Source organism: Cololabis saira, chromosome 10 (assembly GCF_033807715.1).
Source record: "Cololabis saira isolate AMF1-May2022 chromosome 10, fColSai1.1, whole genome shotgun sequence".
Classification (NCBI taxonomy): domain Eukaryota; kingdom Metazoa; phylum Chordata; class Actinopteri; order Beloniformes; family Belonidae; genus Cololabis; species Cololabis saira.
In genome coordinates this window covers 47,400,448-47,412,541 of record NC_084596.1, presented here as the reverse complement: position 1 = coordinate 47,412,541, position 12,094 = coordinate 47,400,448, and the positions used below count along the sequence as shown (strand labels likewise).

The 12,094-nt window shown below is 42.3% G+C and overlaps 1 protein-coding gene across 1 annotated transcript in view; it reads left to right on the top strand.

The window, feature by feature from the left end:
* The window catches only part of LOC133453163 (disks large-associated protein 1-like), a 181,122-nt gene extending 177,626 nt beyond the window's left edge, over positions 1–3,496 (top strand). The window contains exon 15 of the mRNA XM_061733057.1: positions 3,272–3,496. Coding sequence (XP_061589041.1) covers positions 3,272–3,496 — 225 coding nt within the window. The remainder of the gene's footprint in view (positions 1–3,271) is intronic.
* The last annotated feature ends 8,598 nt before the right edge of the window (positions 3,497–12,094 follow it).

Sequence of the window (12,094 nt, the reverse complement as noted above, 5' to 3'; positions counted from 1 at the left end):
CATGTCAACGTCCAGACGTCAAAGTCACCCAAGTGCTTGGGAAGTGTGCATGAAGTTTGCATGAAGGGATATAAGATGAACCATGCCCACATGTCTAGTTTTACTGCTTTTACTCTGTTACTGTGGCGTACAGCTGTAGAGATAAAGATATCTTTCGTTCAGTGTCACTGTTACACTTGTTAATCTGTTTTGAACTTTTTCTGTCCCGACTTTGCCTCTTTGATAGTACTGGCTTTGTTGGCATTCTCATCTGCTCTCATTGTGTTCTTCTTTTGTTTTGTGTGTTTTTGTGTGTTGACAGTGAACGCGCTTGCAAACAGCCACACATCAGTCAGCATAACTGCAATGCCAAGGACACCACATGGGCCTTGACCCATCTGGGCCTCCATGGATCCATCCTGTCTGTCTTTCCATCCACCTCTCCCGTCCTTCCTTCTCCTGCTCTCTTCTGCTGCCCGCAGCCATCTCACCATGTGCAGCTTCATGTCTGTGTGTCATTACTGCAAATCACAAGGTACATAAACAATGAGTGTTTCTATAAAACAGATATTTGTTTGCTTAAACGTTCAAACATAACCAAATGCTGAATGCTTCGTCTGTTGAAGGCAGTGAAGCTTCTGTACCTTTGTCACACCTAAAACCAGTGTTTCCCAGTCCTGGGTCCTTATGTACTAAGAGTGCGGCGCACAAAAAACGTGCGTTCGCCACTTTCAACGCTCACGGTCGGATGTACAAAGAATGACGTGAACGTAGAAAGCCGCGGTCCTTCACTCACACATTAAGGCTGTTGTACGCACTTTTCTGAGGTTTTGTCCGTTGGCGACACTCACTGGTGATGCAGTGAAGTGCAGAATATGAGGAAACGTAACGTCAACAATAAATTCACGACCACGTGAAGGACAGTCCCGACATCACCAGATAAATTACACAAGAGTGGAGCTGCAACAATCTCACAATCAACCACATAATCTGAACAAACAACTAAAGGAGCTCAACGATGGAACCTGCAAATCCTGATGGAGCTTTGGCTCCGTTAGAGGAACCTGCTGATGGCAGGATCAGGAGCGAGTCCTCAGGCACCACACCGATCTGCTGGTCCAGGACTAAGACTGGACCATCAGCTGGTTCAGGTACCAAGAGGATCCTTCTGGATCTCTGCCTGAACTGGACCAGCTGCGCCGGCTCAGACCAACATGATGCTTCAGCTGGAGCTGCAGGTCGGACATCTCTGTCACCATGACGACCGTATGGGACGAGGACTGGAGATTAAAGCCAGATCCTAAAACATCCCATAACTGTGTCTGGACAGAAAAAAACATTAAAATACATCTTGCAGTGAAAAACCGGTTCTGTAAAGATGTCTTAAATAAAAAAAGGTGTCACGGAAAGGTTGGTTGCGAACTGATGTGATTCAGCATGAAATAAGTTTTTATTGAATGTTTAGGCAACTTTCAGAGTCTGATATGGAGTCAGCTGCAGGTGCTGCAGGATCCAGAAAGTGTTTCTCCCGTGATGGACCGTTGTGCCAAAAAGTGATTGCCTGTCAGAATCTGATTTCTTCTGATTTCTGGCCGCGGGAGCGCGCACAGCAGCCCGTTGAACGACAGCGCTAAAACGTCAGAGTTTCAGATTATGAAACTCAAGAATGAGATCAAGTCAGATTTAGGCAGAAACAACTTTTCATTAACTGTATTTGGCCTTCAATCATTATTTGGCAGGTAAAACGACCCATTTTCAGGGGAGAAATCAGATTCTGGGAGGCAATCACTTTTTGGCACGACACGGATCTAGACCGGTCTCTCCTCCTGCGGATGAAACACTCGAGTTACAGCAACTTTGCTCTTTATTTCTCACGTTTGCACCTCGATAATCCCGTCGGCACAAATTGTCTTTATTTCTGCAGCAGAGGAATCAGATCGTAATGCTTCATGTTTTAAATATAAATTGTATATTGTTCACATTGTTATACTTATGAGAGAGGTGATGGCGGACATCCATAATGTGTAAGACTCAATAAACGTGTACATTGGTCTTAATCCGTTATTATAATATGCATGACAATAAAGCAGAACGAGGAGCCGTTTTTCATCCACCAAAAATTCTGGCGTCGGTTCTTAAAATACAAACAAGAAAAGCAGAGTGTAATGATGCACTAACGCTGCCCATAAACATTCACAAACCCGCACGATCATAATAAAACCAAAACTCTTCACCGAACGCAACGCAAAGCAAAGAACACCATAATGTAGGTGTCAAACTGAATCCCAGAAGGGCCGGTGTCCTGCATGTTTTAGATGTTTCCCTGCTTTAACACACCTGATTCTAATGAATCATCGTCACCAGCTTGTCATCAAAGTCTGGATAGTTCTGTTGATGACACAGTCACTTGTATCATGGTGCAATGAACCAGGGAAACATCTAAAACCTGCAGGGACACCGGCCCTCGAGGACTGGAGTCCAACACCCAGCTCAGAGCCGATGTTTTCTTTTTTTATTTGTTTTACCTGTTTTTGCACATTTCTTGTTAGGATGAGCAGTTTTTAATGGATAATTATCTTCATTATCATATTCAAACATATTTGAGGGAGGAGACGGGGCGGAGTGTTGTGGTCCTGCATGTGCGCTCAAATCCAGAAGTAAGCTCCATATTTTGAAAAATTCACGCCCACATCTACGATCGCACCAGCTATCACTAAATGTCATCGGCCAGTATTCACGTCCAAGAGTAAATAGTTGAAGATGACGTCCGGAGCTGCCAAAGAACCCACAGTTCCATCTGGCACAGACGTTGTCGACTCTACACATACCCGTCAGCAGGGGGTGTATACGTTCCTGCTGCTAATGCGGATCAAGAAACACTACTAATAAACTATGTAGTCAAAAACATAAAATAATAATAAAGTAGAATGTAAAAATATGTATGACCAAAAATAAGCATTTTGTCATTCATTTACATTTTATTCAGACTAAGATCTCATAATATTACATCTTGTTTTTCCTCCTAAACTAGTGACATAAACGGTTGCTTTTCTTACTGAGATGTTAGATAAAGTATGCATGCTCAAGCGGTCGCTGCATTGGTGAAATCACCACAAACACACACACACACACACACACACACACACACACACACACACACACACACACACACACACACACACACACACACACACACACTTTCACAAACATACAGACTTCACTTTCCTGTCTCTCCACCTTAACACCCCCAATCCCCGCAATCTCCCTCCCCTTCCCAACTCTTTCTCACCAGGAGAGGCGCCTCCCACCTCCAGTGCCAAAAAAGCCCCACAGGCACCCCCGCCAGCACCCCCCGTTGGCCAGAGACCACTCCCTGGAGAGTTCAGAGAAGCAGCGGCAGGATGCCCGGAAGCGCCTGATGGCTGCCAAGAGGGCAGCATCTGTGCGGCAGAATTCGGCCACAGAGAGCGCCGACAGCATCGAGATCTACATCCCTGAGGCTCAGACCCGGCTATGAGGACGCAGAGGAGCAGACAGCAGCAGCACACACTCCCCACAAAACACATTCATGTACAGTTGTCCATACCGAGCTACACAGGTGCAGCCCAGTGTGAGTATTTACTTTGTACTCGTTCGTTCAGTGTGCAATAATTCATCTCCAGATTTCGACAGATCCTTTTTTAGATACTGAAGGGCAAAAACTGATCCCAAGAGCACATGAGAGGAATTAGCTTACGTCAGGGATGTATTTTATGTGCACACCTCTGGTCAAGTTTTTCATTTAAGAGTGGTGGTATTCCACGTGAACCTTCATTTACACAAATAAAAATAAAAATTGGAAAAAAAATGATGGAAATTAGTTTTAAACATAAGGTGCAGTTTATGTAGAAAGTCATGCAGAATGTTTGGTTGTTAAATATTAACCTCCTGTTTTGTTTTTACTATTGATAGAGAACTTGTATTTAGTCATCAGGGAGCAATTCCTTTTATTCTGAAAGTGATATTTAACAACTAATCAAGTGTCATTTGTCAGTTTAAATTTGTGGTTGAATCGTGACATTATTTTGGTGAAAATGAAAGTTTTGAATATTCAGAATAAGTTTGAGTCAGCCTTAAAAGCGTTGTGTGTCAGCATTCACTGGTGGACATTTTAGGGTCTTTACTTCTTCCTTTGGAGTTTATATACTCCAGAAGACATTTGGAGGAAAATAACATTCAACATCATGAAAGAGCAGATACACAGTGAGACAGTCTGACTGGAAGGACATGAAGATGGAGGGTGTTGACAGCAATCATCGATCCCATCATTCCTCAATGTGTACGCCCTCAACTTCTGCACAGTTCCTCCTGTATGGGTTCTTTTATTCAGAAAATGAAGCATATATATACAATGTATATATACGCATATATTAGACCCTCCAGGAATCCGCGATTCCGTGATCGCGGAATTTTTCGCGGATTTCACGGCTGTACGTGGATTTACAGACCTTCCGTGGATTTCAATGTCTGGTGCAGAAAAATCACTTTTACTGGGGTTAATATTGCATATGTCCGCGCTGAATATGCGAATTATGCGGGGCTCGCTTGATTTCACCGCATCATCGCCGCACATTTTCGCATAAAGTTTGGAAAAAGGGGGGAGTGTTGTGAGTGACATGTCGGGACGCCCGGTCGCGACGTGCGGGACCCGCCCGGGGACCTCCACACCCCTCGCAGAAAACCGCCACCCCCCAAGCAGCTCTCCCCCGCGGGGGTGAGAGGAAAAAGAGAGTCCCCCCGCTTGCGCGGTGGGCGCAGCTGCCGGGGGACTCAGGATCCGCGCTGACCGCGTACCACTGCGCCTGCGAGGGCCGGCGGAGGCGGAGCTCCCATCCACTTGGGGGATAGTGGCGGCGGACGCGTGGGGTGACGGAGCCCCAGCTCGTCCCCTCGTCGCGCCGGTGCGCCCGGCAATCACCCGAGCACCGAGCCGCGGGCTGGAGGGAGAGAGGCGGCCGGCCCCCGGGCCGCCACAGCCCCTCTCCTCTCCTCCTGCACCCTCCTTTTTTTTCTCCTACGACCTTAGATCAGACGAGACAACCCGCTGAATTTAAGAGGGAAGAGCTCAGCGCCGAATCCACAACTTCCTGCATATTTCGCATATTCCGCATACCGAACAAATGGTTCTTCGCAGTTTTTCATTTATTTTGCCAATTTTTTCACCATTGCATAAATCAAATAAATGTGCAGTGAAATACTCGCCAGTCCAACCCAGTCTCACATAAAAACGTACCCTGCCTACGTTGGTCCAAAGTGCAAAAACGTAGAGGGATTACAATAATAGCCCTTGAACTGTTACATTGTTACATTTTTTTCTGCCTATTAGTTTTGCGTCCAAGTCACGTGACTTTCAAGATTCTGGCCGTGACACCAAAAAACATGGCGGACATTTCTCATTTTTTTGTGAAAAAAATCTATATTTTGAGCTAGTTTCTGCATAAAAATGCGTTTTGATTACATTTCTAGCGAGAAATATCTATTTTACTTTCATAATAACATAATAACTCATGTGAAACTGCAACGTTTTCAACCTGATCAGGTTGGGGAATTCCCTGGGCGTCCCCACTACGTCATAGAGTGACGAGCGTGGATCCTGATCACGTGACGAGTGCCCCAACGTGCACGTTGAAGAATCCTATTATCTGCCATAACTTTTGAATGGGTTGTGATAAAGACATGTGGGTGGTGTCATCGGACTCGGTATTGAGTACTTGAACATAATTGGTGCAAATTAGCCCCGCCCCTTCATCTGATTGGTCGATATCTAATAGTTCCTACTTTCTGCCATAACTTTTGAATGGTTTGATATAGAGCGTCGTGGCTGGTGTCATCCACTAAATGTCCAGGCCTGAAGAATCTACATGCAAATCATACAAGCTTCCACTGCAGCCTGGACGTGCATAAGGGTCTGAGGGCCCGTTCATCACTGCTTGCTGCTTTTTTTTTTTTTTTTTACAAATCTTTTTATTTGGTTTTTTTCTTTTCCAGTTCACATATAGAAACATTAAACATAGGTAGGTATCTGGTCCCTTAATTTCTAATTATCTATTTTTCAGTTATTTTCAGGGTGAATGGTAGTCCCATTTAAATAGTCTATGAAAGGCTGCCAGGTTTTGTCAAAGGCTTTGCCCGAGCTTGAAAGTGAGAACCTGATCTTCTCAAGTTTAATATGAGTCAAGACCTCCTTGAGCCAGCTGTTGTGAGATGGAGGGAGAACGTGTTTCCACTTGAACAGTATAAGACGTCTGGCTAGTAAAGACGTAAAGGCCAGGACCCTTCGCTTCGTTGATGGAAAGTTAAGTGTTATAGACGAGGAAGCACCAAACAGGGCTACGAGAGGGTCGGGGCTAAGCTCCATGTCCAACACTGATGAGAGTGTATCAAAGATGTGACGCCAGAAGTCCTTAAGACTTGGGCAGGACCAAAACATGTGGGTATGATTAGCTGATGGCTGCTTACACCTGTTGCAGCTGTCACTGGTGTTAAGGTAAACAGTGTAAGATCACTCTGAAGAGGATCTTACACTGTACTAAGCTGTGCCTAGCGCATATGGAGGACGAGTGAACCAGCTCAAGAATTTGGTCCCACTGATCATCTTAGATCAACACACCTATTTCCTCTTCCCAGGTCTGCTTAAGGCGAGCCAATGGATTGGGGTTAAGGGAGTCAATGGAGCTGTAAATTATAGAGGTAGAACGTCTCTGAGTAGGTTTGAGGACGAGCAGGGATTCAATCAGCGACCCGGGTGGAAGATTAGGAAATTGGGGGTAGGTGGTTTGGACAAAGTGCTTGACTTGGAGGAAGCGAAAAAAGTGGGATTGGGGCAAATTAAACCTGGTAGCAAGCTCAGCAAAATCAGTGAAAACGCGTTCTTTATAAAGGTCCCTGACTGTTAGTAGGCCCTTGTCTTGCCAGACGCGAAATGTAGGGTCAGATATTGATGGCGGAAACAAATGGTTCCTAAAGATCGGGGCTAGGGATGAGGGCTCATTCAAGCCATAATGTTTACGAAACTGGGTCCAGATCTTCAATGAGTTGACTGCGACATGGTTCTGCGAAATATTATGAATCTTGAGAGAGTCATGTGGTGAGAAGGGACTGCAGTGAGAGCTGCGAAGATCGTAGCTCAATCTGGGCCCATGAGGGAAGCGTTTCAACCCCGTTGTCGATCCAGTAGCCCAACTTGTTAATGTTACATGCCCAATAATACTGGATAAAGTTGGGTAACGCTAGACCACCTAGCTTTTTGGGGAGCTGCAAGGTAGTCCTCTTAATGCGGGGAGGCTTATTAGACCAGAGAAATGAACTTATCATCTGTCACTGCTTGCTGCTTTAATTATTATTATTATTATTGTTACCTGCATGCCATCTGTGCTAAGTCAGGAAAGCGGCCTTGATTGGTCCTCCCATATGCAAGAGGGTTATCGCTCCTGGGGATGGGGACTTCTGACAGATAACCATCTAACTGTTGCGTTTGCGCTTGTCGTCTGCCTGGCATCTGGGTTATTTTCTTGGAGGATCAGACAGTGAGGCGCACCGCATCTGTAGTACGGGCCCTTTTCTCTGCACTATCTCTCCCATCTCTTGCGCTGTGCGTCCCGTGACCATCTCCATCACCAAGCGGCTTTTCCAAATCCAACTCAGCCTGGATCCTTTCTCGTGTCCTCTGCTTTTTCCCCACATCCAAGTAATGAGCTGAAATGCTGACATGTTTGCTGCATTTAACGCCGCACGCCGCTCACTCCACGCTGTTCGCTGTTTGATTGCGTTATCTAAACATGCCGTTATTAATTGTTTGTTTTTTTCCCCACTTATTCCACCGAACACCGAAAGTGTTTTTTTTGCTATTTTCAGCCGAACAATTTATATATATACATATATATATATATATATATATATATATATATATATATATATATATATATATATATATATATATATACATACATACATACATACATACATACATACACACACACACACACACACACACACACACACACACACACACACACACACACACACATACATACATACATACATACATACATACATACATACATACATACATACATACATACATACATACATACATACATACCTACCTACCTACCTACCTACCTACCTACCTACCTACCTACCTACCTACCTACATACATACATACATATATATATATATATATATATATATGTATATATATACATATATATATATATATATATATATATATATATATATATATATATATATATATATATATATATATATATATATATATATATCTTGAAAGTTACGTGACTTGGACGCAAAACTAATAGGCAGAAAAAAATGGAACAATGTAACAATTCAAGGGCTATTATTGTAACCCTTCTATGTTTTTCATTTTGGACCTACGTAGGCAGGGTACGTTTTTATTGAGAATGGGTTGGACTGGCAGTATTTCTGGAGTATTTCACTGCACATTTATTTGATTTATGCAATGGTGAAAAAATTGGCAAAATAAATGGAAAAACTGCGAAGAACCCTTTGTTCAGTTATTTGGTGTTTATTATTATTTCCGGTTTCGGTTTCGGCCACAAATCTTCATTTTGGTGCATCACTTTATACATATATATATATATATATATATATATATATATATATATATATATATATATATATATATATATGGCAGTGGGGGGGGGGGGCTCAGAAACAGTGGCAGCTCTGCAGGTTCCAGTCCTCTGCATTCCAAGTTTTTAATGTGAATTTGAGAGGAACAGTAGGAAAATGCAGGGGCCCTAAAGTGCTTTGATTTTGCGTCTCTGAGGCTTTAACTCTTGAGGATGAGGAAGCTTCGTTGGCCAACACTGAACACGGACACATGTGGTATAAAGTATAGGTGGCATGAAAGTGCTGGTTTACGGCCACATCATGAACTCAAGCAGTTAAGAACAAAGGCAGGCGTCTCTTTCTTCCTCTGTATTAGTTCCTCTATTATGTGGAGCTCCAGAACTTCATGGATGTTGGACAACCAACACAACCAACTGCTTTACAAAATCAGGTTCACACGTACGGTTCAATTTTGTGGGCCAAGAGTGGACTACACTTTTAGTGCAGTCCACTTGGAGAAAGTCCTGTTTCTGCCTCAGATGTGCTGTGTATGATCAGAGTCCAGCTCTGAACAGGTCCATGTGGTCATATTTAGTCACACTCATAGCGCCTCCTAGTGGCAACAGGAAGAGACTCGTTCGACGTTTTGATGTGACTGTTCAGACATGATGGTCAAAGAGATCTCAAACCTGGTTGAATTCATGCTTAAGAAGTTGATGAAGCAGAAATAAAATAAATAAAATTGAGTTTTCATCAGAGGACCTGCCAATGATGACGCGGCAAATATAGGTGCTTCGCCATGAGTGGAAAACTTGCCCATGCGTTGTCCAATCTGAACCAAAGTGTGTACTTTTGATGAAGCTTCCATGCTGAACAAGTGGATATGACAATCTTGGATGAACTCCATAGCACCACCTTCTGATGAAAAGAAAATGGTTTTATGTCCTGTAATTACGCCGTAATTCATCAGATCAACCTGAGATTTGTGCTGAATTTAGCCAAAACTGTCCTCAAGTGTCATGGAGGTCCGAGGTGTATCAAAGAGGGCCCGAGACCCATCAAAGAGGTTCCGAGACCCATCAAAGAGGTCCGAGACCCATCATTGAAAGCACACACGTTCAATTAAACTGTACTAACTGGGCGACTGCACTACAGTATACTTCAATCTAGCTCAGTGGTTCCCAAACTTTTTCTGATGATTTTTGTTTTTGTAATCTCTGTGGAAGTCTCACTCAAAGTCGGAGCGATTACGTTCGTTCATTAAAAGAGCTGTGCAACAGTTGATTTATTTTGAGGAATAACTGCTAAAAAAAACTTGTGTTTGTTTTATTTTAATATGTTCAAAATGCACATATTTAGGAAGTCAGAGAGTGACTGAAATATAGATTTTGTTTGGACAAAGTTATTCACGTGATAAAACCTCCTTACACAGGTACGCCTCAGTGATAAATGACAAAACAATTCAACATATTTACACAGTCACTCATTTCAGGTGTAATTGAAGTAATTAAGAGTGTAACAGTATTTTTATCTGTCAGTGTGATTGTGTTCAGTGTGACAGGTTTCTGTTTTTATACCATGTAACAATATTCAACATTACTATCAATACATTTTTCAAAAATGCCTCTTTCTGCAAAAGGTGTTTCAGAACATGAACAACTCCCCGTCAAACAAGCCTGTCCATTATTCTAGCAGTGTCCAAGCATTTATCCAATGCCCTGCCCCTCACTCTGGGAACCACTGATCTAGCTCAACGTGTCCTGTTTGGACCTCTCTATCGGAACTTCTGCAGAGGACCATGGTGCACGAGACAGTCTTGAAAGTGTTCTGACTCAAAATGAATATTTATTATTCATATTACCAATTGTCATTTAAAACGGTGGTTGCAAACAGTGAACTCTTTCGTTTCAAGTAACTGGCTGATATTTATGAATTACCAACAGGATTTATAGCTGCTGTTGTGTGTAGGGTCCATGAATAATAATATTTTTATTCATGAAGATGTCAACCATACACGCAAAGGATACACAGCAAACTACTGTTTTTCAGTTGAGTTTAATGCCGCTGGGAATACTGCCTGATACTTCACAAACACGCACTGCCCATCTTAAAACATTCAAACTTCTTTCTACTCTTGCCTCCAATTTCATGTTGAATTCTAAATTTAGTGAAAACACACAAATCGCTGTTGATTACAGGATTCTAGAAAATTATGTGTGCGTGGGTGGAGGAATGCACTGTGCAGAAATTCCCACAAATCTGTATTTTTTTATGCCCCCCGTTATAAGCCTGCACTTTTGCAAATGTCTGGTGTGTTCCTTTGTCCCATACCTTCCCACTGAGCACCCTGTAGCCACAATTATGTGCTATTAAGAGTTGTTGGAAAAATATTTCAATTGGTCTTTTTAAACTGAGGAATAGAAAACATGCAGTGTAGCATGAATTACATTTTGAGAGACAGTTCGCCACAGATGAGAATCAACACTGAACCCACTTTAATCTGTAGGATTCATAATGATGATGTTGATGACAAAGAAGATGTGTTGTGAATGAAAGTAATTTGTATTTTTCTTCTTATTTTGTAAAAAAAAAAAAAAGAAAAAAAGCTGTACGGAGGGAGGTGTGGGGGGGTGGGAGGTTGGAGGGGTTACATTTTGTACAGCATCTTATTACCTCTGTGTTTAAATAATGACGAGAGTAAAAATGACGGTGAGCCATATTTAATCTGAAATACCCTTCTTGTCAAGAGGAAAGAGCCATAGCTGATGAATGAGTATGTTTTTACCTTTAAGCGTTTACTGAATAATGTTTTTTTTTCTCCCAAAGAATACACTTTTTTGAATTTGGAGGGAAATGTGAAGTGGGGACAACAGTAACACACTGAAACAGGAGATGCGAGAGGCTATGCACGTCCAGCGTCACAGGTGTAATTTCTCCGACAAAGGGGGTACATCAGAGGGTTATTTTGTTGACTTCTGACATAATCACATCAGAATAAAACCACTGGGATTCTAGAAATACAGCATAACTGAGCGGACAGAATCTGAAGCAGAGAAAATTATGTGTTATAAAATCTAACAAAGCTAGAAAACTGGCCAATCCGGGCTGCCGATGGAGAAACGTATAATACATAGTTGATGGAAGATTGAAGTGCACATTTCTGCAAGTTCACTTAAGTGTCACACAATCTATCATTACATAAAATCTCAATGATTAAAATACAGAATGCAAAGTAACTTAGTTAAATAAAGGAAACTAACGGAAACACATCTCTGATAAGTGCCCTTGATTCATAAACAGGGTTCGAGTTGTTTCAGACCGCTGTCTGTCTGAATGTTTGCATCATGGCTCCAAATGTTTGCTAATCATTGGTGATTCAACAACAAAGTGATTCTAAAAAGTGCTTTAAAAAGAAAACAATTGATTTAAAATTTAAAGAATAAAGAAAGAAAAAAGAACAATAGATGAAAATCGGATAAAATC